We start from the raw sequence: 26,021 nt of genomic DNA, 5'->3' as shown, positions 1-26,021 counted from the left end.
CTTCCTTCCTTCCTTCCTTCCTTCCTTCCTTCCTTCCTTCCTTCCTTCCTTCCTTTCGTTTTTAAGATGTATTTATAGGGTGCCTGGGTGGCTCAGTTGGTTAAACGTCTGCCTTCGGCTCAGGTCATGACCTCAGGGTCCTGGGATGGAGCCCCGCATCGGGCTCCCTGCTCAGTGGGAGTCTGCTTATCCCTCTTCCTCTGCCTTTCCCCCCTGCTCGTGCTCTCTTTCACTCTCAAAAAAATAAATAAATAAAATCTTTAAAAAACAAGAGAGTTATTTATTTATTTGAGAGGAGGGGGAGGAGAAGAGGGAGAGGGAGAGAGAATCTCAAGCAGACTCCGTCCTGAGTGTGGAGACCCACGTGGGGCTTGATCCCACAACACTGAGATCACAACCTGAGCTGAAACCAAAAGTCAGACTCTTAACTGACTGCGCCACCCAGGCACCCCATAAATTATTTTCTAAGCTATTGTTTCATTTGAGCCTCAAAATAATTTAATCTGATAAGAGATCTAATTCAGACGAAGGAACTCAGGAACTCAGAGACCCCTTGTCCTTCGGTAGCCAGGAGCCCTGGAATCAATGCAGGGTTGGAGGTACTGGCTTCGTGCCTACAATTTTAGATGTGATTTCAGTATTTTTGGGTATAAACTACAGATACCCTCACACAAAAATTATTTTGAGGCTCCAATGAAGCAATGTTGGGGAAAGCATTTTGCAAACTGTGAAGCACTGTCCAAATGCTGTCATTCTCAGATTTGACATGTCTAGGAAAGTGTTTCCCAAGTTGTGGGAAAAGGCATCTGTGTGGAGCAGAGCAGGAGATTAAGTGAATGTAGGCTCTCATCAGTAGTTATGTCCTGTGGCTGTATTTAGACTATTTGACTTTGAACGTAATTGCCTGTATTATCTTCACGCTGGAGCAGCTGTGTCCATCAGCCCCAGTGCACAGCACCCCTCCCTGGCCCTTATTTCTGTGGGAGGGCATGGGCTGGGGTGGAGAGTTTGTGAAGGACTTCCTGCAAGCCTTTTTATCAGCTTTCATTGACATGACCCCAGTTTTATGGAGATACTCTGGGTTTTAGTTGTGGAATCTGGCCCGAAAGTGACGCAGTCAGGTGGGCCTTGGGGTGAACCAGAGGGTATTTGCTCCTCTGGGGACAGGTGCCCCTGCCCTAGTTGATGGATACCTTGGGGGAATGCAGCGCTGTGTGGCCAAGTCTTCGAGTTTTCTATAGTCGATTATTTTTTCCAAATGTGAAATGGTCACATTATTCATTCCCTCTGCAACTCCACTAGCTGGCCGGATTCGGGAGTGAGTCTTGGGCCAACGCTCTGGGCTTCAGTTTTCTCATTTATAGATTTGTGATGGTATCGCCTTCCACTGGGTTGTTAGGTTACCAGATGAGGCACTAGAACCCCCAGCCCCCAACACCGGGCCTGGCTGTAGGAACCCAGAGGGAAACGTCAGCCACTTGTGTTCCGTTGCTATCTGGTAATCCCCAGGCTTCAGAGGTTGTAATCCTGGTCCATGTGGGGCCCCGTCACCCATATGATTAAAAGGAATCATGGGATTACGCCGGCCTTCCAAGTTTGGTGGTCAAGGAGATCAAATAAAGGGGTTTAGTATATTAGAGAAAGAGAACTGTCCCGCCCCGCCTTCAACTTCATGATTTCAGGGAAGTGGTGTATTTTCCTTAAAAAGAAATTTCAGCAGGAATACATGAATTAACTCAAAAAACGTTAACCCAAAGTGTGAAGACAAGGCTAATCGTCTAGGTGGTGCCGGACGACCTAAGATTGGGGAACACCGCCGTCCCACCGTTTCTCCCGCCACATCCAGCCCGAGCACCATTGGCACCAGACGCCCGGCGGGCTCCACCCCCTCCCCGCTGCTCGCCACTGGGGGAGGCGGCCGAAAGGGCGGGAGCGCGGGGCCGTGAGGGCACCAAGGTCAAGGGGGAGGGCGGGCCGCGTCCGGGTCCCTTCGAGCCGTGCCGCTGGCCTTGGGGGAACCCTGCGCGCCCAAGCTCGGCAGCCCGAGTTCTCCCACTTCCAGCCGGGCGACCTTGGTTTGCGAGACTTCCTGGAGCCCCGTTTCCTTTTTGGGGAAAACAGTGGGCGAAGCTGCCGATGCTGGGATGGGGCGCACCGGGACGAGAGACTGCGGCCTCACAGGGCGGAGGGGTCGGTCTCCGGCTCCCGGGCCGCGGGGTTCCGGTTGCCGGCGCAGCTCAGGAGGACGCTGTGGTCCCGCCCGGCCCCGGCAGCCCTCGGCAAGGCCCTGACTCGCGCGGGTTCTAAAATGAGGACAAAGCCCGCCCGGATTTAGCGTGCGCGCGCCGCTGCGGCCAATGGGACGCTGGCGCGGGGTTGAGTGGCGGGCGGGCACAGCCAATGAGCACGCGCCTTGTTGCGAGGTGCGCCCGGCCCCCGGCATTATAAAGAGCGCCACGAGTCGGCATTGTCAGGCGGCGGCACCGCGCGGGCCCGAGTGAGCCTGTGGGTCGGTGGGCTCTGAGCGGCGCGGCGGAGGGCGCGAGGTCGCGGCGGCTCCGTCGGCGGACGGAGGGGAGGCCCGGCAGCGCGGGCGTGAGCGCGGCCGAGCCCGCGGCGCCTTTCCGGCGGGTGGGGACGAGCGGGCCCCGCGGCGTCATCGGCGGCGAGGTGAGCTGCCGGGCCCGCGGACGGCGGGCGGGAGCCGGGGCGGGAGCCGCGCGGGCCTGACGCGCTGGGGCCGCTCGTTGCAGGAGCCGCCGCGCCCCGGCCTACCATGTCGGAAGTGGGTGAGGAGCAGCCCATGGAGACGACGGGCGCCACCGAGAACGGACACGAGGCCGCCCCCGAAGGCGAGTCGCCGGCAGGGGCCGGCGGCGGGGCCGCGGCGGGCGCCGGAGGCGGGAGCGCGGCGCCCCCGGCCGGCAACCAGAACGGCGCCGAGGGCGACCAGATCAACGCCAGCAAGAACGAGGAGGACGCGGGGTAGGTGCGGCCGCGGGCCGACCGGGGCGCCGCCTTTGTTCCCGGGCCGCCTTTTGTTGGCACCACGCGGCGGGGGGAGGGGCGGGCGGGCGGCCGGGGCCTGCTCGCCGCCCGCCGCCCGGCTCCTCGTCGCCCGCCGCCCGCCGCTCGCGCCGGAGTTTGTAGGAGTTTGTTGGGTCGACTTTGGCGCCGCCCCGGGGCCGCTCGCGCGGGGCCGGGGGTGGGAGCGGGAGCGGGAGCGGGCGGCACGGAAGGGGGAGTGCGCTCGGACCCGGGGTCGGGCCGGCCTCGGGCTCCGCGGGGCTGCGTGGGCGGAGTTGGCGCGCGCCCCGGCCGCGGCCTGCCTCTCACCCCCCACCCCTGCGGAGGGCGGAGTCACGGTCCGAACGCGGTCTCCGGCCCCCGGAAGCTTCGAGTTCCTTGAGAGCGAGCTCTTGGCGGGGTGTGGGGGGTGAGGCCGGGCCGGCGGCCTTTTGCCTTACGTACTCCACGTTAGTCGAATGACTTCCAGTTGTGAGGGTTCAGGGCCTCTACCCCAGGCCAGAGTACCCTTCTTCCCCTGCCCGGTCGGGGGCTGCGCAGTCTGAAGCTTCTCCCGGGTCAGGGTTGTGTGCGAGGGTAGTGAAGATTGGGTGACACCTCCCAAAGGTGACTCTCAGGGCAGGCCCGTGTTCCGGATGGCGGCTTTGCTTCTGAGCCTTTAGCGGTGAAGGTATTGTCGGGGCCAGTCCTCAACTCACGCTCTCTTGTGAGGCTCCTTGGCACGTGTCTTTACCGTTTCAGAAAAATGTTCGTTGGTGGCCTGAGCTGGGATACCAGCAAAAAGGACCTAAAGGATTATTTTACCAAATTTGGAGAGGTCGTTGACTGTACAATAAAAATGGATCCCAACACTGGTCGGTCAAGAGGGTTTGGGTTTATCCTCTTCAAAGACGCAGCTAGCGTGGAGAAGGTAAGCTGGGCGCTTGGTGTCTGCAGCCTTAAGTTTGTTCTAAGAGGATAGCATTCTGAGCATGATGAGTTCGTGTGTTCTGTAGGTGGTTGAGGTGAGGAACTTTTACTGTTTTCGAAGGGATTAAAGAACAGATTAAGTGGTGAGGGGTATGGGTTTGAGTGGTCCAGGAGGATCATCGTTGGTGTTTATTGCCTTTTTTGTGTCTCTCCTGGGCACTGTGCTATTGTGAGGACTAGAATGAAGAGTCCAGGGTTGCTATGAATGAAGTAGGCATTATTTTAGCTCCATTTTATGGAAAATGAAACAAAGGCTCTGAAGTGTAAGTAGAAGACCTCAGAGCCAGAAAGGGGTGGATTCCAACCCTAGCAGCCCACCTCCAGCCTTTCTCACTGTTGCCTAACTCATGAAAGAGCCGGGCTTTAAACTAAGACTGCCCCCCTAGGGTAAAGCAGTGTGGGGGGGTGAGGCCTGTAGGCTTTCAGATAAACGAGCTGTACTTGAAGTTTGGAGATGAAGTTGGGTTGCTAAGTCAGGTTAGGGGTGGAGTTTGGAGGGGCCAAACACGTTTTGTGTACCAGCCTTGGGGTCTCTGTGGCTGAGAGGGCCTTGTTGAGGGTGGTGCTGCTGAGTTACAACCTAATTTTCTTCTGTTGGGACAGGTCCTAGACCAGAAGGAACACAGGCTGGATGGCCGTGTCATTGACCCCAAAAAGGCCATGGCCATGAAGAAGGACCCGGTAAAGAAAATTTTTGTGGGGGGTCTGAATCCTGAAGCCACTGAGGAGAAGATCAGGGAGTACTTCCGCGAGTTTGGGGAGGTGAGTATGGGACCCTGGGAGTGGCCTGCCGGTTGCCCTGAGGTTTCTCCCTGGTCCTTGGCAGCCTTGGCTGGCTATAACCCTCCTCTACAGACAGGGCTGCTGTATTCACTCAGGCCTTCATGGGTCTTTTCTCCTGGGAGTTCCCTATGGGCCTTGGGGGTGGGAAGAGGCATTGATTCTGAGTTTTGCATATGTTTCCAGATCGAGGCCATTGAACTTCCAATGGATCCAAAGTTGAACAAAAGGCGAGGCTTTGTTTTCATCACCTTTAAAGAAGAGGAACCTGTGAAGAAAGTTCTGGAGAAAAAGTTCCATACCATCAGTGGAAGTAAGGTAAGGTGGTTCCAGCTCTGTCTCTGACCTGCTGCTGGAGAGCTGATTCTTACAGGGATGGGTTAGCAGTTGGGCTACCTCTCCAGGGCAGTCTGACCCCACTGTGTTTCTGCGATGCCTGCTGTCCTGATTGGGGCCGATGGTCCTGTCCTTCAGGGAGTTCCAGGCTGCTAGAATTGGCGGAAACCCAGGATGTGTGGGAGGCAGGAGAAAGGGTGGTTTCTAAGGGCTAGAGCATGTTGAGTAGACCCTTTGATTCCTGATTGAAAGCTAGAGATCACGGTGTTCCCAATCTAGGGTCCAAGGTGAATATGGCCTGCAGTTAAAGTCTCAGAAGATTCTAGAACTTCTATTTATGGGTTTCTTTCCTTTGGGTAAAGTCTTTCTTGCCGTGGAGCTTTTTCCTCTTTTCTGTCACAACCAAATCTTTGTTCACTTCCACCTCCTTTGGATCTGGTTTAGTCAATTCCCCCCTCAGGTGAAGATTCTTCCCAAAGCTCCCAGGGTTTTAGCAGCTTGTGTCTATGGTCCGTTTTTGCCTGAGGTGTGAGCAGTGCTGTGCCTGAGAACTGCCACTGCCGCCCTTCCCTCTGAACTCTGGCCAGGCCGGAGGGGAGGAGGGGAGGGAGTTTGCTTCAGGTATTCTCTAGGTGGCCTCGAGGCAGGTGAGGGTGTGGCTCGCTGGCCAGGAGTGGTAGCCAGATAAGGTGGGACGGGTAGGGTGGGGCTTCTAGAAGTCTTAATCCTGGCTGGGAAGTTCGACTGGATTTAGGATTGGGCCCTTAAGAGTTTACGTCAAATGAGTTTGAATCCTAGGCTCAGCAGCTGGTTAAGAGCTGTTCCCCCAGTGGACAGTGAATGCACAGGACTTTTTTTTTTTTTTTTCCTGTGTCTTAATGTGAAACGGGCAGGAAGTACTTGTAAGGTAGGCAATTGCTACTGGTGGTGGGTTTTGAAATAAATGTATTCAGCGTTTTTAATTAAACAGAAGACATCAGATGGCATCACTTGGTGGGGGTGGTTTCCTGGTTCGTTAGAGTATGCTTGAATGGTGACATACCGTATAAAATGGTATTTTACAGGTCCTAATTAGGGGAGTATATGTGCTAGGGTACTTTAAAAAGTAAACTGATTTACTTACAAGAGCACTGGCTGGTGGGAGGTCCCTGGCCCTAACCCCACCCGCAGTGGGCAGATTTTTGAGCAAAAAGGAAACTGAGTCTTTGGCTCCTAAGGGGACACCACTATCTGACCCTTCCCAACAACAGGCCAGTGGTTGGGGGAAGGGGGGAGCAGTGTGGCTCCAGGGAAGCCCTGAGCGTCAGTGGCTTTCTTCCTCAAAGCCGGAGGTCAGTGTCGCCGCCTCGGTGTGTTCGAGTGGGGTGCTTCATTTCTTCTATAAAGAAAAGACAAAATGAGAAAGTGTCCCTCCCGCCTTAAGGCCCCTGATCTGAGAAGCCAGCTCTGATCGCCCTTGCCCAGTAGGACAGGGCTGGCATCAGACCTACTCCCGGTGTGGGATCTTGCTACACTAGGTTGGCATTGGCTTCGCTGTCTCTCCTCCCAGTCGTTAGATGCGGAGCTGCCCCTGGGCTGCCATCAGCAGGCCTGGGTATAGCTGTTACCCCAGTAGCTTCTCTGGGGAAAGGTTTTGGCCAAAAAGGCCCTAGTGAGCCCCGGTCCATTGAGATTTTAGTTGTACCGAAAGCTTCTAGCCCAAACGTGGCTTCCCACTTCAGCATATTTTTTTTTGTTGGTTTGTTTTTCTAAGGATTTACAAAGTGCGCGCGTGTGTTGGGGGGACAGGGAGAGAGAAACCTTAGCAGACTTTGCTCGGCGCAGAGCCCCATGTGGGACTCAATCCCACGACCCTGTGCCCAAACCAAGAGTCGGGACGCTTCACCAACCCCGCTGACTGCACCCCTGGGCAGATTTTGTTCTTGAGCAGACTGTCCCGATTGGCCATCTGAGTCTCCGTCAGCAAAGGTGTCCACCGTGCCTGCCCAGAGCTTGTCGCAGTGGTTTGACCCATTGTTCTCTCTGCTTTCAGTGTGAGATCAAGGTGGCCCAGCCCAAAGAGGTCTATCAGCAGCAGCAGTATGGCTCTGGGGGCCGTGGGAGCCGCAACCGAGGGAACCGAGGCAGCGGCGGCGGCAGTGGAGGTGAGTGGAACCTGGCTCAGTGAAGATGGGTGCTTGTCTGGGGGGCTCTCGCCGGCCTCCGGTGCATGCTGCGCCAGGCCGGGCGAGTCGCGGTGGTGCTGCTGCTTGGCATGGCATGGGGGAGCCTGGCTCTCTTGGGGCCTGGGGCCCCAGGGCAGAGGGGCATCCGCATTGCAGTCAGGGTGTGGGGGGCATGAGGGGCGCGCTTGGCTCGGTGGCGGTCCTGAGTCTCGGGACACCTGTGGGCGGGTGAGCAGAAGGTAGGGCAGGGCTGTGCCAGGCGCTTTACCTCCTTCTGTCCAGGCCCCTCTGACTCCAAAGCCTGAACTTCATCCTTTTTTAAGGCCAAGCTGCCAGGGAGCGTGGTGGGGTGAGGAGAGGGACATTCGAGAGAGAGTGAGCTCCTGCCTCATTTGCCCCGAGAGGAGTTAGCCGTCCGGTCTCTCCTGGCCGATCCCAGGTGTGGGTTTCCGACGCGGGGCCGGGCCCAGGGCCCTCGACCCCAGGACAGCAGCCCCTTGGCTTCTACCTGAGTTGCCATAGTAACCCCGCCACCCGAAGGGCAGGATTTCCTCCATCCTAGCTCCTGCGTGTGCTAAATGGTCCATGGGCCCCTGTGCCCTGCTCCCCCCACAGGTCAGAGTCAGAGTTGGAATCAGGGCTACGGCAGCTACTGGAACCAGGGCTACGGCTACCAGCAGGGCTACGGGCCCGGCTATGGCGGCTACGACTACTCGCCCTATGGCTATTACGGCTACGGCCCCGGCTACGACTACAGTAAGTAGGAGAGAGGGAGGCCCCCGCCGCTCACCACCCCTCCCCCGGGAGGCAGGACAGACAGTGCAGGGGCCACTGGCAGCAGGGGCTTTGGAGTCGGACAGGCTGGGCTCGGGGGTCTGGCGCGGCCGCTGGCGGCAGGGAGGAAGCGCTTGAGCTTCTGGGCCTCGAGCCCGTCCCCGCCAAGCGCCTGGCACAGAGCGGGGAAGGCTCAGGAAGGCGGAGCTGCGACCATTGTCGTTCTTGTCCCCAGGTCAGGGCAGCACAAATTACGGGAAGAGCCAGCGCCGCGGCGGCCACCAGAACAACTACAAGCCGTACTGAGGCTTCGGCAGGACGCCCGACCGATCGCACACGCTTGTTTGGATCTCGAGTGAACACAATTATGTACCAAATTTAACTTGGCATACTTTCTATGGCCTGTCCCATGTGCATCTTATTTAAAATTTCCCCCTTGGAAATCACTCTCCTGTTGACTATTTCCAGAGCTCTAGTTGTTGTAGGCAGCGTGTGGGGTCTCCAAGGCCGGAGTGGCGTGAGAGGCTGATTGTATTCCCAGGTCCCCCAGAGCCCAGCTGCCGCGCCTGGACCTATGGACCCTGGTTGTAAAGAGTAAACTGTATCTTAGGAAACCAGTGTCACCTTTTTTTCACCTTTTAATTTTATATTATTTGTGTCATACATTTCCTGTTAATGGAAGTGTTAATTTTACTGTACTTTTTGGTACCTTTTGGGAATCTAATGTATTGTAAGGTATTTTACACGTGTCCTGATTTTGCCACGACCTGGATATTGAAGCTATCCAAGCTTTTGAAATAAAAAATTAAAAACCCCCAAAGCCTGGGTGAGTGTGGGGTGTGCTATGAAGAGCGGGGAAGGGCCTCCTGAGCCTTCGAAGCTCTAGTACTCTCCATGACTAAATAGCAGTCCTCTCAGGTGGGGCCATGGACGCTCAGCATCGCCAGTGAGCTGCTTGTAAGGACCGGGCCTGCCCAGGACTTGAGCCTTTTTAGAGAAAGTTAAAGGACTCTGACTGGAGGCAGCTTCAAGGGGGTGAAGGTGGTACCGTGAGGGATGCTGCCCCCAGGGCAGTGGGGTCTCAGGCACCTGCAGACTGTTCTGTCTTTCCTTGCTGGTGTTAGTGGGATTCGGTTTCCCAGCAAGGACAGTGTGAAGGCAGTGTCCTAGGGACTGGCTGGATGGGACTCAAAGTGCCCCCTCTGGCTGAGCCTGGCTGCTGGCTGGACTGAGGCCCCCCAGAGCTGGTGGCTGAGGCCTCAGACCAGCAAAGGTTTGTTTCCCCTCACGTCTAGAACTGGCTTGGGGGAAGGCGCTACTTTTGCCCTCTCCTGTCAGCTATTAAGTGCAAACTGTTGGGAGAGGTTTCTGGCAGGATGGCTGGAGAGGACCCGGTTAAGAGCAAGGTTTGGCTTGCTGAGGATGCAGACCCCGGCAGAGGGTTGCAAGGAGTGAGGCCCACCCACCTGGGGGAGGGAGGATGTGACGCGGCAGGGCTGCCTCAGGGCCCGAGCCTCAGCGTCTCACAGCTTCTCACCTTTTCTTCCATGTCTGAAAAATAGCACAAAGCCCCCCTGCTTAGCTTATCTCCAGCATCCAAGCTGCTTGGATGACAGTTTGGAGACTGGGCCCTAGTCCAGCCCTTTGACCACGTACACAGGCCAAGTCACAGGGTCAGCAACGCTGTCCGAAAGGACAAAGCCAGACTTACGTCAGGTTTCCTGAGACTTCAGGCTCAACGGCAGCCCCCTCTGCCCAGGAAAGCAAAGCCAGGTCCATGCCTAGTCAACCTGCCTCTCCTCCCCTGGGCAAACCGCCCCCCCCCCCCCCCGCCCAGCGGGCGCGGGTTTCTGCAAGGAGCTGGGATTTTGCCCAATGGCCACCCCTGCTCCCAGCTCTGCACGTGCAGCATGGCCTGCAGAGACCTGTCCGCTTCCGTCACTCTGGGGGGCCCGGTGAGTGCATTTTAGGGGAGACCCTGGACTGATCCTGATGTTTCCTTAGGGACCGGAAACCTGCGGAGGAGTCTCCTTTTGCATTTCATCAGTCCTGGGTGCAAATCTCATTCCAGCCGCTCAGCAGCTCAGCCGCCCAAGGGGATGCTGGCCTTTTAAGTAAGGCACTAGGCTCCTGCCACCCACGTAGTACGTCCCCGCAGCTTCACGGATAACATGATGGGGGCGCTTCCCTGGAGCTCCGATTCCCTTGCCCCGTGTCCAGACTGGTGTCGCCCAGGCAGGATGGTGAGCGGCTCAGGAAGCCCTTCCTGTCACACCGCAGTTCCTTGGTCCCTGCACAGTCTGCAGGACTCGCGGCCCGCTGCGGAGCCCCCTTCCCGGGCACCCGGGAAAGTCCTAGCTCCCGGCCGCAGGTTGGGGTCTAGAGTCGAGGGCCCCCAGCTCACCTGTCAGGATGGTATCCATCTTGGCCACCACGTGTCGCGCGTTGTCCACACTAAAGCACATCGGGGGTTTAAACTTCAGGACGTTCCTCCCAGGGCCGTCAGTGCTCAGCAAAATATAGTTCTCTTTCAGCCTGGGGGTGGGGGGGGGCAGCACATAGTAAGGCCCTGCTGCCCAGCAGCCAAGGAGCCCTTCATGGGGCCTCCCCGCTCCCCCCCAGGCCGTCCTGTCCCCGGGAGCCCCACCCCTGTCCAGGTCCCACCAGGACACGGCCCTGGCTGCCTCTGCCCGACCTGCCCGCCCGTCCTCCGGAGCCCAGCATTAAGGGCTCCCGTGTGGGGTGCCCCGCCCCTGGCCCCCCTGGAGCCCCGGCCTGAGCCAAGCATTCCTGCGCTGCACCGATGCGCTCAGGCTGGTACCGTGAACCCCACGTGCCCCCGACCTAGCTTCAGCAGCTTCCCTGCCAACCCTGTTTCTGCTTCCTGCCCCAAAGTAATCTTGAAATTCCAGAGGACTCTCTAGTTTTAATTTCCAATTCTTTCTAGGAAGATGGCTTCACTCTCCTTAATATTATTGGTACCTAAAGACGTTAACATTCCACATTTGCACTTCGACCTAGGAAGGTAATTTGGCCAGAAAGAAAGGGTCTGACGTGATTGTATTTACGTTCTGACCCCTACTTCCATTCTTTCTCATTCCTTTGTTATTTTTAAGTCTTGCCAGTTTGGCTCCTTTCGCCCGTACCCTTCTTGCCGGTATGGACCGTGGTCCTATTAGAAAGAACAAGGTCTGGACTTGGCGAACCAGCCCCACCACCTACCAGTGGGGCCCCCGTGGGTGCCACCCCCCACCCCCACCCCGGTTCTGGTTTCCTCTCTGCACTGGAGAACTCAGGTCTGGCTGCCTCCTTCCCACTGACCCTGAGTCCCGAGGCTCCCCGGAGGGGAAGGCGGTGGGTGAGCTGCTGGGTGCACCCGACCCGCAGAGCAGGCAGGGCTCAGGCGGCAATGGGGGAGGGGGGTCAGTCTCAAAAATCCCAAGGAAGGGAACATTTTTACATTGTTTCTGTTCACATGCTCTTAGAATGATGTGCATTGCACGGTCTGAGTAAGGACACACATGGAACACCAGAGGAGTTTGCCAAGGTGGGGGAAGGGTGCTAAGAAGAGAGTCACAAGGAAAAGGGTTGTGAGGCTCAGGCCCCGCCTGGGGTCGGCTGAAACAACACGCGAACTGGGGCTGCGGTGGGGGACCCCGGAGTCCTGCGATCCCGGTCCTCCACACGCCTTCCACCCAGACAAGGAGCAGGAGGTCTGTGCGTCCCGAAAGCCCACTGCTGTGGGAACGGGAAGCCCCAAGTCCGCCTCTGCCACCGTCCCTGGTGTGGCTGCAGGGAAGCTGCTTCCCCTGGGGCCGCCAGGGGCTGTGAAACGCGGCTTTCGGCTCTGGCACCCTCGGCTGGGAACCGGGAACGCGCTGCCCCCATCTGAAGCCTTTGTGCAGGGCCCTGGCCACGGAGCTGGCAGGGGACACACAGAAGGGGGCCCCTACCCTGCTCCGGCCCAGATGCCACCTCCTTCAGGTTACCCTCTGTGGGCCGCCAGCCGAAGCAGAAGGGAGGCTCCTTCCCAGGCAGGGCCCCGGAGGCTGCAAAGGCAACTTGTTTCGAGCAAAAGTACCTGGACACCACGTAGTTCGCCTCTTCAGTTGCTGGTGTCCTGGTTGCTGTGTCTTTGATCAGGTCCACACCAATAAAGAGCCCGACGCCCCTGAAGCAGAAAGGTGACATCTTTGGAGGCCAGGCTGAGGGGCCACGGTCCTTGCTCTGCCCCCCCCCCCACCTGCGGAAAGCACTGGGGCCTGTGCCTCTGCTTCCTGGGGAGGCTGGGAGCTGCAGAACCCTTGGAGGGTGGTGACCCAGTGGCAGGAAGTGACTGCGAGGGGAGGGGCCCCAGGTGTGACAGCGGAAATGCTGGGGGTCAGAGCCCAGGTGGACCCTGCTTTCTCCTTCCCTAGAAGTGCCATCTTGGGCAACAGCCCCCCTCGGCGCTTTAGCTCCTCCTCTGTGGGCACACAAGTCCCCACCAACCTGGGTGGCGATGAAGTGACCGAGGAAGCCCCACTCTGCCCCTGGCCGGTGTTCAGTTAGCGGGTAAGGACCGCTGCCCGAGCCTCACCTGACGTCCCCGATGATGGGATGTTTGGCTTTCTGCTGTCCGAGGAGCCCCATCAGGACGCTGCCCACGGAGGCGGCGTGGGCCTGCAGCTGCTCCTTCGCCAGAACGTCCAGGACGGCCAGGCCCACGGCGCAGGACACCGGGCTGCCCCCAAACTGCACCGGGGGACAAACGGCGGCTCAGATGCCGAACCCCTCAGAACTCCGAGTACTCGGGGCTAAACGGGCTCCCCACAAAGCTCCCATAGGCTGTCCTCTCGCCTTTCCTGGTGCTAACATGACTGGGACTCAGGCAAGCTACCCCAGGGGTTCAGGAGGAAGCCCCAAGAGCAGAATCAGAGGAGAGGGTACTGTGCATCCCCACAGAGCTGGCTTTCGCTGAGAGGCGCTAGGGCCCCAGCTCACAGGGTAGGCCTGGACCCAAAGCATCCGACTAGGCCCCATCACCTCCGAGCCTGAGCCACATCCAGGAAAAGCCACTTTGTAACTGTACTCAAGGCTCTGGTGGAGCTCCAGGAGGATTCTAGGGCCGAGAGCGTAAGCCGGCTGCCTGCAAGCACGTGTGGCCTGAGGGTCGCTGTGTCCGGCTCGTGCGGCATTATGAACAGCTCTCAATTCGGTGCTCACGTTAACTATGTGGTCCTGACTGACACCTGGCCCACCTGGCTCCGCCGGCAGGGCTGTCCCCTCCAGGCCCCCCAGAGCTTCGGCCCCCTTCCTTCACCTGGCCCTGCAGGTGTCTGAGCGGGGGGCCTGTGTCACAGAGGGGGTGGCGCAAGGGTGTCTCTTGCGGACCGCTTTTTTTTTAAAAACTATATTTAAAAAGAAAACTTTATTGAGGTAGACTTTACGTCCAATAAGCTGCAAATACAGTGTATATAGTTCAGTGCGACTCGACAAGTACACATACCCGTGGAACCTCCACCACAATGAAGATACAGAACATTTCCATCACTTCCCAAAGTTCCTTGTGCCCCTCCACTGCTGGCTCAGGCTACCACTGACCTGCTTTCTGTCACTATAGTTTTGCTGTTTCTGGAATGTTCTCTTTTGTGCCTGGCCGCTTCTGCTCTCCCTGTCTTTGCGATTTCCTGGCTTGTCCTGTGTCTCAGGAGCATGTTCATTTTACTGGTGCATAGTATCCCACTGTATGGACGTACCATCCTTTGTTTATCCAATCTCCTGTTAGTGGTCCCTTGGTTATTTTGATTTTTGGCTACTACGAATAAAGCTGTTTAAGAACATTTATAACAGGGCGCCTGGGTGGCTCAGTCGTTAAGCCTCTGCCTTCGGCTCAGGTCATGATCCCAGGGTCCTGGGATTGAGTCCCACATCAGGCTCCCTGCTCTGCGGGGAGCCTGCTTCTCCCTCTCCCACTCCCCCTGCTTGTGTTCCCTCTCTCGCTGTCTCTCTGTCAAATAAATAAAATCTTAAAAAAAAAAAAACAACATTTATAACAAATCTCGGTGTAAACAGATGTCCTCATTTCTCTTGGGTAAAACCTAGGAGTGGAATTGCTGGGTTGTAATCATAAATGTAATAGCTTTCTAAAGAAACTGTGAGACTTTCCCGAGGTAGTCGTATCGTATTACATTCCCACCATTAGCCTACAAAATTCCAGGAGCTCCCACCCTCAAAATGATTTGGAATTGTCAGTCTTTTTAACTGCAGCCATTCTAAAGGGTGTATAGTTGCATCCTCTAGATCATCTTCAAACTGGGTGTGCAGAGCCCCGTATTTGAGATCATACAAAGCTTCCTAGGTGATTCTGCCATGAGGCAGATTTCTGATACGTCCAAAACAAATTATGTGTGGAACGGACACAGAGGATGGATTGAGGCTACTTCTTGTATATTATTATTAACCACGAACTTGTTAAAAGGTGGAGTGTACATATTAATAGCATCTTTTGTTTAGAATCATGACCCAGCCAAGATGCTGAACTAGCACAGTAGGCAGGTCATTGCCCCAAGATCACCCCAGAGGAGCAAGAGGAGGAAAATGAACAAGTTCTGACATAGTCCTGGGCATCTAGAAGGTCATGCATACACATAGGGCTATGCGCATGCCCTGTGCCATGTGCATGTTCAGGAAAGACCTGGAAAACTCTTAAGCTCTTGCCGGTGGTGAGCTTAGACTAGTTGTAGGCTGAGACAGAGTTGTAAGCTGCTTGGCTGGAAGCCAAGATGGCAGTCTTATTAGACAAAGACATTAAATCAGATGTTATGCATGTATTAAAACAACTAAAGGAAACCATACTGCAAGAACTAAAAAGCAAAGCATGAAGATGTCTCACCAAACATGAATATCATTAAAGAGAAATTTTTAAAAAGAACTAAATAGAAATTCTGGAGTTGAAAAGCACAGTAACTGTAATGAAAAATTCACCAGAGAGGCTCAACAACAGATCTGGGCAAAAAGATGAAGGAATCAACAAACTTGAAGATAATGTCAACTGAGACTGTCTGGTCCAACCAGAAAGAAGAAATGAACAGAGCTTCGGCAACCCATGGGACACAATGAAGCAAACCAACATTTGCATATGGGAGTCCCAGAAGGAGAGGAGAGAGAAAGACACACAAAGACAAAGAGGGTGGGAGAAATGGGTAAAGGTGGTCAAAAGCTAACACATTTCCAGTTATAAAATAAGTAGGTCGGGCGCCTGGGTGGCTCAGTTCGTTAAGCGACTGCCTTCGGCTCAGGTCATGATCCTGGAGTCCCGGGGTCGAGTCCCGCATCGGGCTCCCTGCTCCGCGGGAAGCCTGCTTCTCCCTCTCCCACTCCCCCTGCTTGTGCTCATTCTCTCTCTCTCTCTCTCTGACAAGTAAATAAAATCTTAAAAAAAAAGACATCAGATAGTAACTCAAATCCACATGAATAAAGAGCACTGGTAAAGACACAAAGAGGTTGAAAGCAAAAGGGTGGAGAAGATACACCATGCAAACAGTAACCAGAAGAGTTGAAGTAGCTGTACTAATATCAGACAAAAGAGACTTGCAGATTAAAATTGGTATTAGCAACATAGAGAAACATTTCATAATGCCAAGAGTTAATCTATCAAAAGGATATAACCATTATAGACACATTTGTACTTAAAAACAGCCTCAAAATACGTAAAGCAAAAACTGACAGAAGTGAAAGCAGAAATGTACCATTCAGTGACAAATGGAGAGTTCAGTCTCTCATTTTTAGTAACTGATAGAACTATACAGAAGATCAACACAGAAATAGGGGATTTGAAGAACACTATAAGCTGACTAGACCTAACAGACACATACAGAACACTCCAAAAAAGCAGAAAAAACACTTCCCAAGTGCACCAGTGGATCAAAGAAGTCACAGGAGATTTAAAAATATAGATTAATGAAAAGGAAAACCTAGCAAAACCTACAGGATGCAGCCAAAGTAGTACTAATTTGAAAATTTCTGTCTGTAAACATGTATGTTAAAAAAGAAAGATCTCAAATGAATAATCTAACTTTCCACTTTAAGAAACCATAAAAAAGAGGGACGCCTGGGTGGCTCAGATGGTTAAGCGTCTGCCTTCAGCTCAGGTCATGATCCCAGGGTCCTGGGATCGAGTCCCGCATCGGGCTCCCTGCTCTGCGGGGAGCCTGCTTCTCCCTCTGCCTCTGCCTCTCTCTCTCTCTCTCTCTCTCTCATGAATAAATAAATAAAATCTTAAAAAAAAAAAAAAAAAGAAACCATAAAAAAGAGCAATCAAAACCAAAAGCAAGAAGGAAGGGAATCCTAAAGACTGAAGTGGAAATAAACAGAAATACACTTCTCTGCACTGGGAGCAGCTCTCCTTCCACGGCCCCTCATCCCCTGAAAATGTCCGCCGGTGCAAAGTTCGTCTCCACCCCCTTCTTGGTCAGGAGCACCTCCCAGCTGCTGAGCCCATCACTGTCTGCAGCGGTACTAAAAGCGCTGGAGACACTGACGGATGAGGTACCTACAAGAGCCTCAGCGGCCTGGCAGCCCCACGTCCCCTGACCTCACTTATTTCCAGCCGCAGCTTCCGAACCAGTGCCATTTCAAGGGACATGCGCACAAGCAGTCCAGTTCATTGGGGCTGGGGCTGCCACGGTAGGGGTGGCTGGCTCTGGGGCTGGAATTGGGACTGTGTTTGGGAGCCTCATCGTTGGTTATGCCGGGACTCCCTCTCTGAAGCAACAGCTCTTCTACGCCATTCTGGGCTTTGCCCTCTCGGAGAACATGGGGCTCTTCTGCCTGATGGTGGCCTTTCTCATCCTCTTCGCCATGTGAAGGAGACGTCTCCACCTCCCATAGGTCTTTCTCCCGTGTCTTGTCTGCCCTGTATGTTCCTTTTCCTATACCTCCCCAGGCAGCCTGGGAAAAGTGGTTGGCTCAGGGTTTGACAGAGGGAAGACAAATAAATACTGTATTAATAAGATCTTAAAAAAAAAAAAAAAGAAATACAGAAAAATAAAAAAAGCCCAACAAAATCAAAAGTGGGTTCTTTGAGAAGATCAATAAAATTGACCAACTTCAGCTAGAATGACCAACATAAAGACTCAAATTCTAAAATCAGGAATGAAAGAGGACCCATCACTACCAAACTACCAAACTTAAAGAAGCAAAAAGTATTATAAGGGAATAATATGAACAAATGTATGTCGACAAGCTAGATAACTAAGATGAAATGCACAAATTCCTAAAAGATAAAAAATACTGACGCTGACTCAAGAAGAAACAGAAAATCTAATAGACATATGCAAGTAAAAAGGAAAAATTAGTAATAAGTTCCCATAAAGAAAAGCCTAGAACCAGATGGCTCCACTGGTGAATTCTACCACAGTGTTTAAAGAAGAATTAGCACCAATTCTTTGAAAAGCCTTCCAGAAAACAGAAGGGGCATAAACATTTCTCAGCTCTTTTTTTTTTTTTTTAAAGATTTTTATTTATTTACTTGACAGAGAGAGACACAGCGAGAGAAGGAACACAAACAGGGGGAGTGGGAGAGGGAGAAGCAGGCTTCCGCTGAGCAGGGAGCCCGATGTGGGACTCGATCCCAGGACCCTGGGATCATGACCTGAGCCGAAGGCAGACGCTTAATGACTGAGCCACCCAGTCGCCCCTCTTGGCTCATTTTTTGAGGCCAATATTACACCATGATACCAAAACCTGACAAAGACATCAAAAGAAAACTACAGATCACTATCTCTTAATAATACAGATGTGGAGGAAAGGTTCAAGATGGAGGTGTAGGAAGATCCTGAGCTTACCTCCTCCCCAGGACACAACAAATCTACAACTACCTATAGGATAATTCCCTCTGAAGGGGACCGAGAAACTGGATGAACAGAGCCTCTGCAAGAAGGGACAGCACTGAGACAGATAGCAGAGACAGAGATATACTCTCACTAAAGGAAAAAACCATACCCCAGGGGCAGCACTCCACAGTCAGGAGGGATCTTAAAGGCCCACAACTTTTCCCTGAGGAGTGAGCGATTTAAGTGCCACATCAGGCACTCCAACCCTTAGATCCCGAACAAAAGAGACAAGATCCCCAAACACCTAGCTCTTAAAACCAACAGGGAGTACATCTCAGAAAACTCTAGAACTACAGGGAAATGAAAACTCTCTCTTAAAAAGCTTACACATAGATCAACTTGACTCGAAAACCAGTGCAAAACACCAGATCGAAAGGTACATGGACCACAGGTGAAGGAGTCCCACTTACTAATCTTGGAGGGTCTGTTGGAAACAGAGGAGGCAGTTGGGCCACTCTTCGAGGACTGAGACAGTGGTGGCAGCCATTTTTGCTATCCTCTGTTCTGATCTGATCCTGGCACTGGTAGGTACCATTTTGGAATCCTCCCTCCAGACTGCTAACCCTATGCAACCATGCACCTCAGCTGGGCTTCACAGCTGAATGATAGCCCCTCCCACCAGCATGCTCACAGCAATACCAGCTGGGCAGGGGACCAGCCCCACCCAACAGCACGCCCACAGGAGTTGCAGGCCTGCCACAACACAAGGGTGCACACAGCCCACACAGGGGACACCCCTGGAGCACCTGGGTCTTGTGGCCAGGAGGGATTGCACTTCTGGGCCCCACAGGACATCTTCTACATAAGGCCACTCCTTCAAGATGGGGAGATGTAGTTGAACTATCTAATGCATACAAACAGAATTGAGCAAAAGGAGGAGACAGAGGAACATGTTCCAAATGAAGGAATAAGACAAAACCCCAGAAAAAGAATTAGAATTGTTTGCTGTGTTCTGGTTGTTTTTGCAGTTCTTTCCACTTTAAGAAACCATAAAAAAGAGCAATCAAAACCAAAAGTAGATGCTTATCTACTAATCTACCCAATAAAGAGTTCAAAGTAATGGTCATAAAGATGCTTACCAAACTTGGGAGAAGAAAGGATAACCATGGTGAGAACTTCAACAAAGAGAGAGAAAATAAAAAAAAGTACCAATCAGAGCCAAAGAATACAATACTAAAAATGAAATACGCACTTGAGGGAATAAACAACAGATTAGATGATACAGAAGAATGGACCAGTGATCTGGAAGACAGGGTAATGGAAATCGTCCAATTAGGACAGTAAAAAAGAAAAAAGAATTTTTTAAAAAAGGAGGATAGTTTAAGGGACCTCTGGGACAACATCAAGTGTACTAACATTCACTGACTGCAGTCCCAGAAGAAGAGAGAGTCAAGAGACAAAACACCTATTTGAAGAAATAATGGCTGAAAACTTCCCTAACCTGGCAGAAGAAACATACAGGTCCAGAAAGCACAGAAAGTCCAAGTTAAGATGAACCCAAAGAGACCCACACCAAGACACATTATCATTAAAATGTCAACAATTAAAGGTAAAGATAAAAGCAGCAAGAGAAAAGCAACTAGATATGTATAAGGGAACCCTGATAAGACTATCAGCTAAATTTTCAGCAGAAACTTTGTAGGCTAGATGACAGTGGCACAATATATTCAAAGTGCTGAAAGGAAAAAAAAAACAACACCTTACAATCAAGAATACTCTACCTGGCAAGGTTATCATTCAGAACATAGGCAGAGATAAAAGAATTTCCCAGACAGCAAAAGCTAGAAGTTCATCACCACTAAACTGGCATCCCAAAAAATATTAAAGGAACTTCTTCGAGCAGAAAAGACAGTAACTAGAAATAAGGAAATATATGAAAGAAAAAAATCTCACTGGCAAGCTGAGCCACTTATAAAACTAATGAGGGTTAAAGACAAAAGTACTAACTAAAATCAACTACATCTGCAACAATTAATGAATACACAAAATAGATGTAAAATATGATATCAAAAACAAAATGTATGTGTGCGTGGGTTGGGGGGAGTAAAATGTAGTTTATGTATTTATTAAAGATTTTATTTACTTGAGAGGGAGGAGGAGGGAGGAAGGGAATGGGGGGGAGGGAGAGAGAGAGAGAGAGAGAGCGAACAAGCATGAGCACAGGAGTAGGGGGAGCGGCAGAGGGAGAAGCAGAGTTCCCACTGAGCAGGGAGCCTGATGCGGGGCTCAATCCCAGGACCTGGAGATCTTGACCTGAGCTGAAGGTAGACACTTAACTGACTAAGCCACCCAGGCAACCCCAAATGTGGTATTTTTAGAATGAGTCTGAACTTAACCACCAACTGAAAATAGACTGCTACACACAGGTTGTTATATATGAACCTCATGGTAACCACAAACCAAAAACCTATAATAGATACACAAAAAATAAACAGAGAGGAATCTAAACATAACACTAAAGTCATCAAATCACAAGGGAAGAGAATAAGAGAAAAATAGAAAAGAACTGCAAAAACAACCAGAACACAGCAAACAAAATGTTAGTAAATACATACCTATCAATAATCACTGTAAATGGACTAAATGATCCAATCAAAAGACACAGGGTAGCTGAATAGATTAAAAAAAACCCAGGACCCATCTACATGCTGCCTACAAGAGACTCACTTCAGCATTAAAGATATATAAACCTAAAGTAAAGAAATGGAAAAGGATATTCCATGCAAATTGAAGTGAAAAGAAAGCTGGCGTAGCAATTATTATATCAGGCAAAATAGACTTTATTTTTTCAAAGATTTTATTTATTGGGGCACCTGGGTGGCTCAGTCAGCTAAGCATCTGCCTTCGGCTCAGGTCATGATCCCAGGGTCCTGGGATCAAGTCCTGCACTGGACTCCCTGCTTCTCCCTCTTCCTCTGCTTCTCTCTCTGTCTCTCATGAATAAATAAATAAAATCTTAAAAAAAAGATTTATTTATTTGAGAGAGTGAGAGACTGCAAGCATGAGCAGGCGGGGGGGTAGAGGGAGAGGGAGAAGCAGACTCCCCACTGAGCAGAAGCCTGACGTGGGTCTCGATCACAGGACCCTGAGATCATGACCTGAGCTGAAGGCAGACGCTTAACTGACTGAGCCACCGAAGCACCCCAGACAAAATAGACTTTAAAACAAAAACTGTAATGAGAGACAAAGAAAGGTATTATATAATAAAGGGATCAATTCAACAAGAAGATAAAACACTTGTAAATATTTATGCTTCCAATGTAGGTGCACCTAAATATATAAAGCAAATGTTAACATATGCAAAGGGAGAAACTGATGGTAATACAATAATAGGAGGAAGACTTTAACACCCCACTTACATCAATGGAGAGATCATCCAGACAGAAAATAAGGAAACACTGGCATTGAATGACACATTAGACCACATGGACTTAACAGAACATTCAGAATATTCCATCAAAAAACAGCAAAACACACATTTTTCTTAAGTGCACATGGAACATTCTCCAATACAGATCACAAGGCCATAAAACAAGTCTCAACAAATTTAACATTGAGCATCTTTTCCAACCACAACAGTATGAAAGTAGAAATCAATTACAATAAAAGAATTGGAAGAAACACAAACACATGGAGGCTAAATAAGGTGCTATTAAACAACCAATGGGTCAATGAATAAATCAAAGAGGAAATAAAAAAAAACCTTGAGACAAAAATGAAAACACAATGGTCCAAAATCTATGAGAAACAGCAAAAGCAGTTCTAAGAGGGAAGTATAGTGACACAGATCCATATCAAGAAACAGGAAAAATCTTAAATCAACAATCTAACCTCATACCTAAAGGAATGAGAAAAAAAAGAACAAAGCCCAAAGTTAGTAGAAGGAAGAAAATAAAGATCAGAGTGGAAGTAAATAAAATAGAGATTAAAAAGAAAAAAAATAGAAAAGATCAATGAAATTAAGAGCTGGCTCTTTAAAAAAATAAACAAAACTGAAAAATCTATAGCCAGACTTGTCAAGAAAAAAGAGAGAGGAACAAATAAAATTAGAAGTGAAAGAGAAGTTACAACCGATACCACAGAAATACAAAGGATCATAAAAGATTTTCATGAACAATTATATGCCAATAAATTGGACACCTAGAAGAAATGGATAAATTCCTAGAGACATCCAATCTTCCAAGACTGTATCAGGAAGCAGAAAACCTGAACAGATTATTACTAGTAATGAAATTAATCAGTAATCCAAAAACTCCCCAAAACCAAAAGTCTAAGACCGGAGAGCTTCACAGGTGAATTCTACCAAATATTTATTTTTATGTATTTTTTTTTTTTAAGATTTATTTATTTAAGAGTGAGAGAATGAGAGAGAGAGCATGAGAGGGGGGAGGGTCAGAGGGAGAAGCAGACTCCCTGCTGAGCAGGGAGCCCGATGCGGGACTCGATCCCGGGACTCCAGGATCATGACCTGAGCCGAAGGCAGTCACTTAACCAACTGAGCCACCCAGGCACCCTATGTATTTATTTTTAAAGATTTTATTTATTTATTTTACAGAGAGAGAGAAGAGAGAGCACAAGCAGGGGGAGGGGCAGAGGGAGAGGCAGGCTTCCCGCTGAGCAAGGAGCCCAAAGTGGGACTCAATCCCAGGACCCTGGGATCATGACCTGAGCCGAGGGCAGATGCTTAACCAACGCACCCCTCTACCAAACATTTAAAGAGTTAATACCTATCCTTCCCAAAATTTCAATTTATTTCAAAAAACTGAAAGGAAAGGAATGCTTCCAAACTTATTTATGAGGCCAGTATTACTGTGATACCTAAATCAAAGACATTGTTAAAAAAAAAAAAAGAATAAAATTACAAGCCAATATCCCTGATGAACATAGATGCAAAAATCCTCAATGAAATATTAGTAAAGCAAATTCAGTTAATACATTAAAAGGATCATACACCATGATCAAATGGGACTTATTCCCAGGATGCAAGGATGGTTCAATATCTGCAAATCATTCAATGTAATACACCACATTAACAAGACAAAGAATAAAAATCATCCAATCAGCTCAAAAGATGAAAAAGCATTTGACAAAATTCAACATCTATTCATGATAAAAACTCTAAAAAAGGTGGGTATAGATGCAACATACCTCAACATGATAAAGGCCATATATGACAAACCCACAGCTAACAACATACTTAATAGTGAAAAGTTGAAAGCTTTTTCCTAAGATCAGGAACACGACAAGGACGCTCACCCTTGCCACTTTTATTGAACACAGTACTTGCAGGTCCTAGCCATAGCAGTCAGGCAAGAAAAGGAAATAAAAGGCATCCATATTGGAAAGGAAGAAGTAAAACTGTCACTATTCACAGATGAGCTACTACAATATAGGGAACTGTAAAGCCTGCACCCAAAAACTATTAGTTTAATGGAATTCAGTAAAGTTGCAGGATACAAAATGTATAGAAATCTGTTCTTTCCTTTTTTTTTTTTTTAAGATTTATTTATTTATTTTAGAGAGTGAGAGAGAAGGATGAAGGGTAGGGAGAATCTTAAGGAGACTCCCTGCTGAGCCTAGACCCTGATGTGGGGCTCAATCCCACAACCCTGAGATCATGACTCTAGCCAAAACCAAGAGTTGGGTATTGAAGCGACTGCACTACCCAAGCACCCCTGTTGTGTTTTCATCTACTCGTAACAAACTATTGCAGAAATTAAGGAAACTATCCCATTTACAATTGCATCAAAAAGAATAACTAGGAATAAATTTGAGGAGATGAAACACCTGTAGTCTGAAAATGGTTAAGACAATGATGAAAGAAATTGAAGATGACACAAATAAATGATAAGATATACAGTGCTCATGGATTGGAGGAATTAATATTATTAAAATGTCTATACTATCAAAAGCAATCTACAGATTCAATGCAATCCCTATCAAAATACCCAATGACATTTTTCACAAAACTGGAACAAATAATCCTAAAATTTGTATGGAACCACAAAAAACTCTGAAGAGCCAAAGCAACCTTGAGAAAGAGGAACAAAGCTGGGGGTATCATGCTCCCAGATTTCAAACTATACTACAAATTATAGTAATCAAAACAGTATGGTACTGGCACAAAACCAAACACATAGATGAATAGATCAGAATAGAGAGCACAGAAACAAAATCACACTTATATGGCCAATTAATCTACAACAAAGGAGGCAAGAATATACAATGGGGAAAAGACAATCTCTTCAATTAACGGTGTTAGAAAAACTGGACCACTTTCTTACATCATATATAAAACTAAGCTCAAAATGGATTAAAGATTTAAATATAAGATGTAAAACTATAAAACTCCTAGAAGAAAATAGGCAGTAAACTCTTGGACATTTGTTTAAGCAATACCTTTTTGGATCTAGAGGACAACAAAAGCAAAAATAAACAATTGGGACTACATCAAATTGAAAACTTTTGCACAGTGAAGGAAATCATCAATAAAACCTACCAAATGGGGCGCCTGGGTGGCTCAGTTGGTTAAGTGACTGCCTTCGGCTCAGGTCATGATCCTGGAGTCCTGGGATCGAGTCCCGTATCGGGCTCCCTGCTCGGCAGGGAGTTTGCTTCTCCCTCTGACCCTCCCCCCTCTCATGCTCTCATTCTCTCTCTCTCAAATAAATAAATAAAATCTTAAAAAAAAAAAAAAACCTACCAAATGGCAGAAGATATGCAAATAACATCTCATAAGGAGTTAATATCCAAAATATATAAAAACTCAGAAAACTCAGAATCAATTGTTTTTTAGATTCCATATAAAAGTGAAATCATATGGTATTTGTCTTTCTCTGACTGGCTTATTTCATTAGCATTATGCCCTCCATCTCCATCTGTGTTGTTTCAGATGGCAAGATTTCATTCCTTTTTTATGGCTGAATAAAATTCCATTGTGTGTGTATGTGTGTGTGTGTGTGTGTGTGTGTAAGATAAGTTACAACTGACTGAACTACCCAGGCATGCGTGCACATACACACACACTACATCTTTTTTTTTTTTTTTTTAAGATTTTATTTATTTGATAGGGAGAGACACAGCGAGAGAGAGAACACAAGCAGGGGGAGTGGGAGAGGGAGAAGCAGGCTTCCCACGGAGCAGGGAGCCTGATGCGGGACTCGATCCCAGGACCCTGGGATCATGACCTGAGCCGAAGGCAGACGCTTAACGACTGAGCCACCCAGGCGCCCCTCACACTACATCTTCTTTATCCATTCATCAACTGATGGGCTGCTTCCCTATCGTAGCTCTTATAAATAATGTTGCAATGATCACAGCAGTACATAGGTCTTTTTGGATTGGTTTTAATTTTCTTCAGATAAATTGCTAGAAGTGGAATTGCTGGGTCATACGGTAGTTCTATTTTAACTTTTTCCAGGACCCTCTGCACTGTTTTCCATAGTGGCTGCACCAACATACATTCCCACCAACAGTGAGTGCACAAGGGTTCCCTTTTCTCCATATCCTCGCCAACACCTGTTATTTTTTTGTCTTTCTGATAACAGCCATGCTGACAGGGGTGAGGAGATATCTCATTGTGGTTTTGATCTGCATTTCCCTAATGATGAGTGATGTTCAGTATCTTTTAATGTGTTTGTTGACCATCTGTATGTCTTCTTTGGAAAAATGTCTATTCAGGTCTTCTGTCCATTTTTCAACTGTGTTTTTTTGTTTTTATGTTGTGTAAATTCTTTACATATTTTGGATATTAACCCCTTACTAGATGTCTGATTTGCAAATATCGTCTCCCAATCAGTATGCTGCCTTTTTGTTTTTTTGATAGTTTTCTTCTCTGTACAAAAGCTTTTTAATTTGATGTAATCCTATTTGCTTATTTTAGCTTTTGATGCTGGGTACCACGCATCTTTGACCAGGGTACCAAGACCATTCAATGAGATAAAAATAGTCTTTTCAGCAAATGGTGTTGGGACAACTGGTATCCACATGCAAGTGAGTCAAGTTACCCCACCTCATCCCATATGCAAAATATTAGGTTGAAATAAACCAAAGACCTAAGTTTAAAAGCTAAAATTATAAAATCCTTAGAAGAAAG

General features: G+C 49.5%; 2 protein-coding genes and 1 pseudogene across 5 annotated transcripts in view; 2 read left to right on the top strand and 1 right to left on the bottom strand.

Annotated features, from left to right (window-relative positions):
* Window positions 1–2,464: 2,464 nt before the first annotated feature.
* On the top strand, window positions 2,465–8,871 carry HNRNPAB (heterogeneous nuclear ribonucleoprotein A/B). Of its 2 annotated transcripts, XM_035013910.1 has the most exons (8): window positions 2,465–2,670; window positions 2,754–2,985; window positions 3,769–3,937; window positions 4,600–4,758; window positions 4,963–5,094; window positions 7,145–7,256; window positions 7,893–8,033; window positions 8,287–8,871. In XM_035013910.1, exons 2-8 carry the CDS (start codon window positions 2,777–2,779, stop codon window positions 8,355–8,357), a joined length of 993 nt encoding a protein of 330 aa, XP_034869801.1. In that variant the 5' UTR covers window positions 2,465–2,670; window positions 2,754–2,776; the 3' UTR covers window positions 8,358–8,871. The 2 variants fall into 2 exon arrangements, with proteins under 2 accessions (XP_034869801.1, XP_034869802.1); XM_035013911.1 differs by lacking the exon at window positions 7,893–8,033 and having other exon boundaries at window positions 2,467–2,670.
* Window positions 6,041–26,021, bottom strand: part of PHYKPL (5-phosphohydroxy-L-lysine phospho-lyase) — a 35,539-nt gene continuing 15,558 nt past the window's right edge. The window contains exons 9-13 of one of the 3 annotated variants that reach the window (XM_035013908.1): window positions 12,631–12,785; window positions 12,133–12,222; window positions 10,456–10,586; window positions 9,518–9,602; window positions 6,404–6,490 (exon numbers count right to left, since the gene is read on the bottom strand). In XM_035013908.1, coding sequence (XP_034869799.1) covers window positions 9,553–9,602; window positions 10,456–10,586; window positions 12,133–12,222; window positions 12,631–12,785 — 426 coding nt within the window. In that variant the 3' untranslated portion in view covers window positions 6,404–6,490; window positions 9,518–9,552. Of the gene's footprint in view, window positions 6,491–9,517; window positions 9,603–10,455; window positions 10,587–12,132; window positions 12,223–12,630; window positions 12,786–26,021 lie in introns of all 3 variants that reach the window. The other 2 variants (XM_035013909.1, XM_035013907.1) reach the window with 2 other exon arrangements.
* Window positions 16,431–17,042, top strand: LOC118016520 (annotated as a pseudogene).

This window comes from Mirounga leonina, unplaced genomic scaffold, assembly GCF_011800145.1.
Source record: "Mirounga leonina isolate KUSES-001 unplaced genomic scaffold, KU_Mleo_1.0 Mir_168, whole genome shotgun sequence".
Taxonomy (NCBI): Eukaryota; Metazoa; Chordata; class Mammalia; order Carnivora; family Phocidae; genus Mirounga; species Mirounga leonina.
This window is presented reverse-complemented; position numbering and strand designations above follow the sequence as displayed.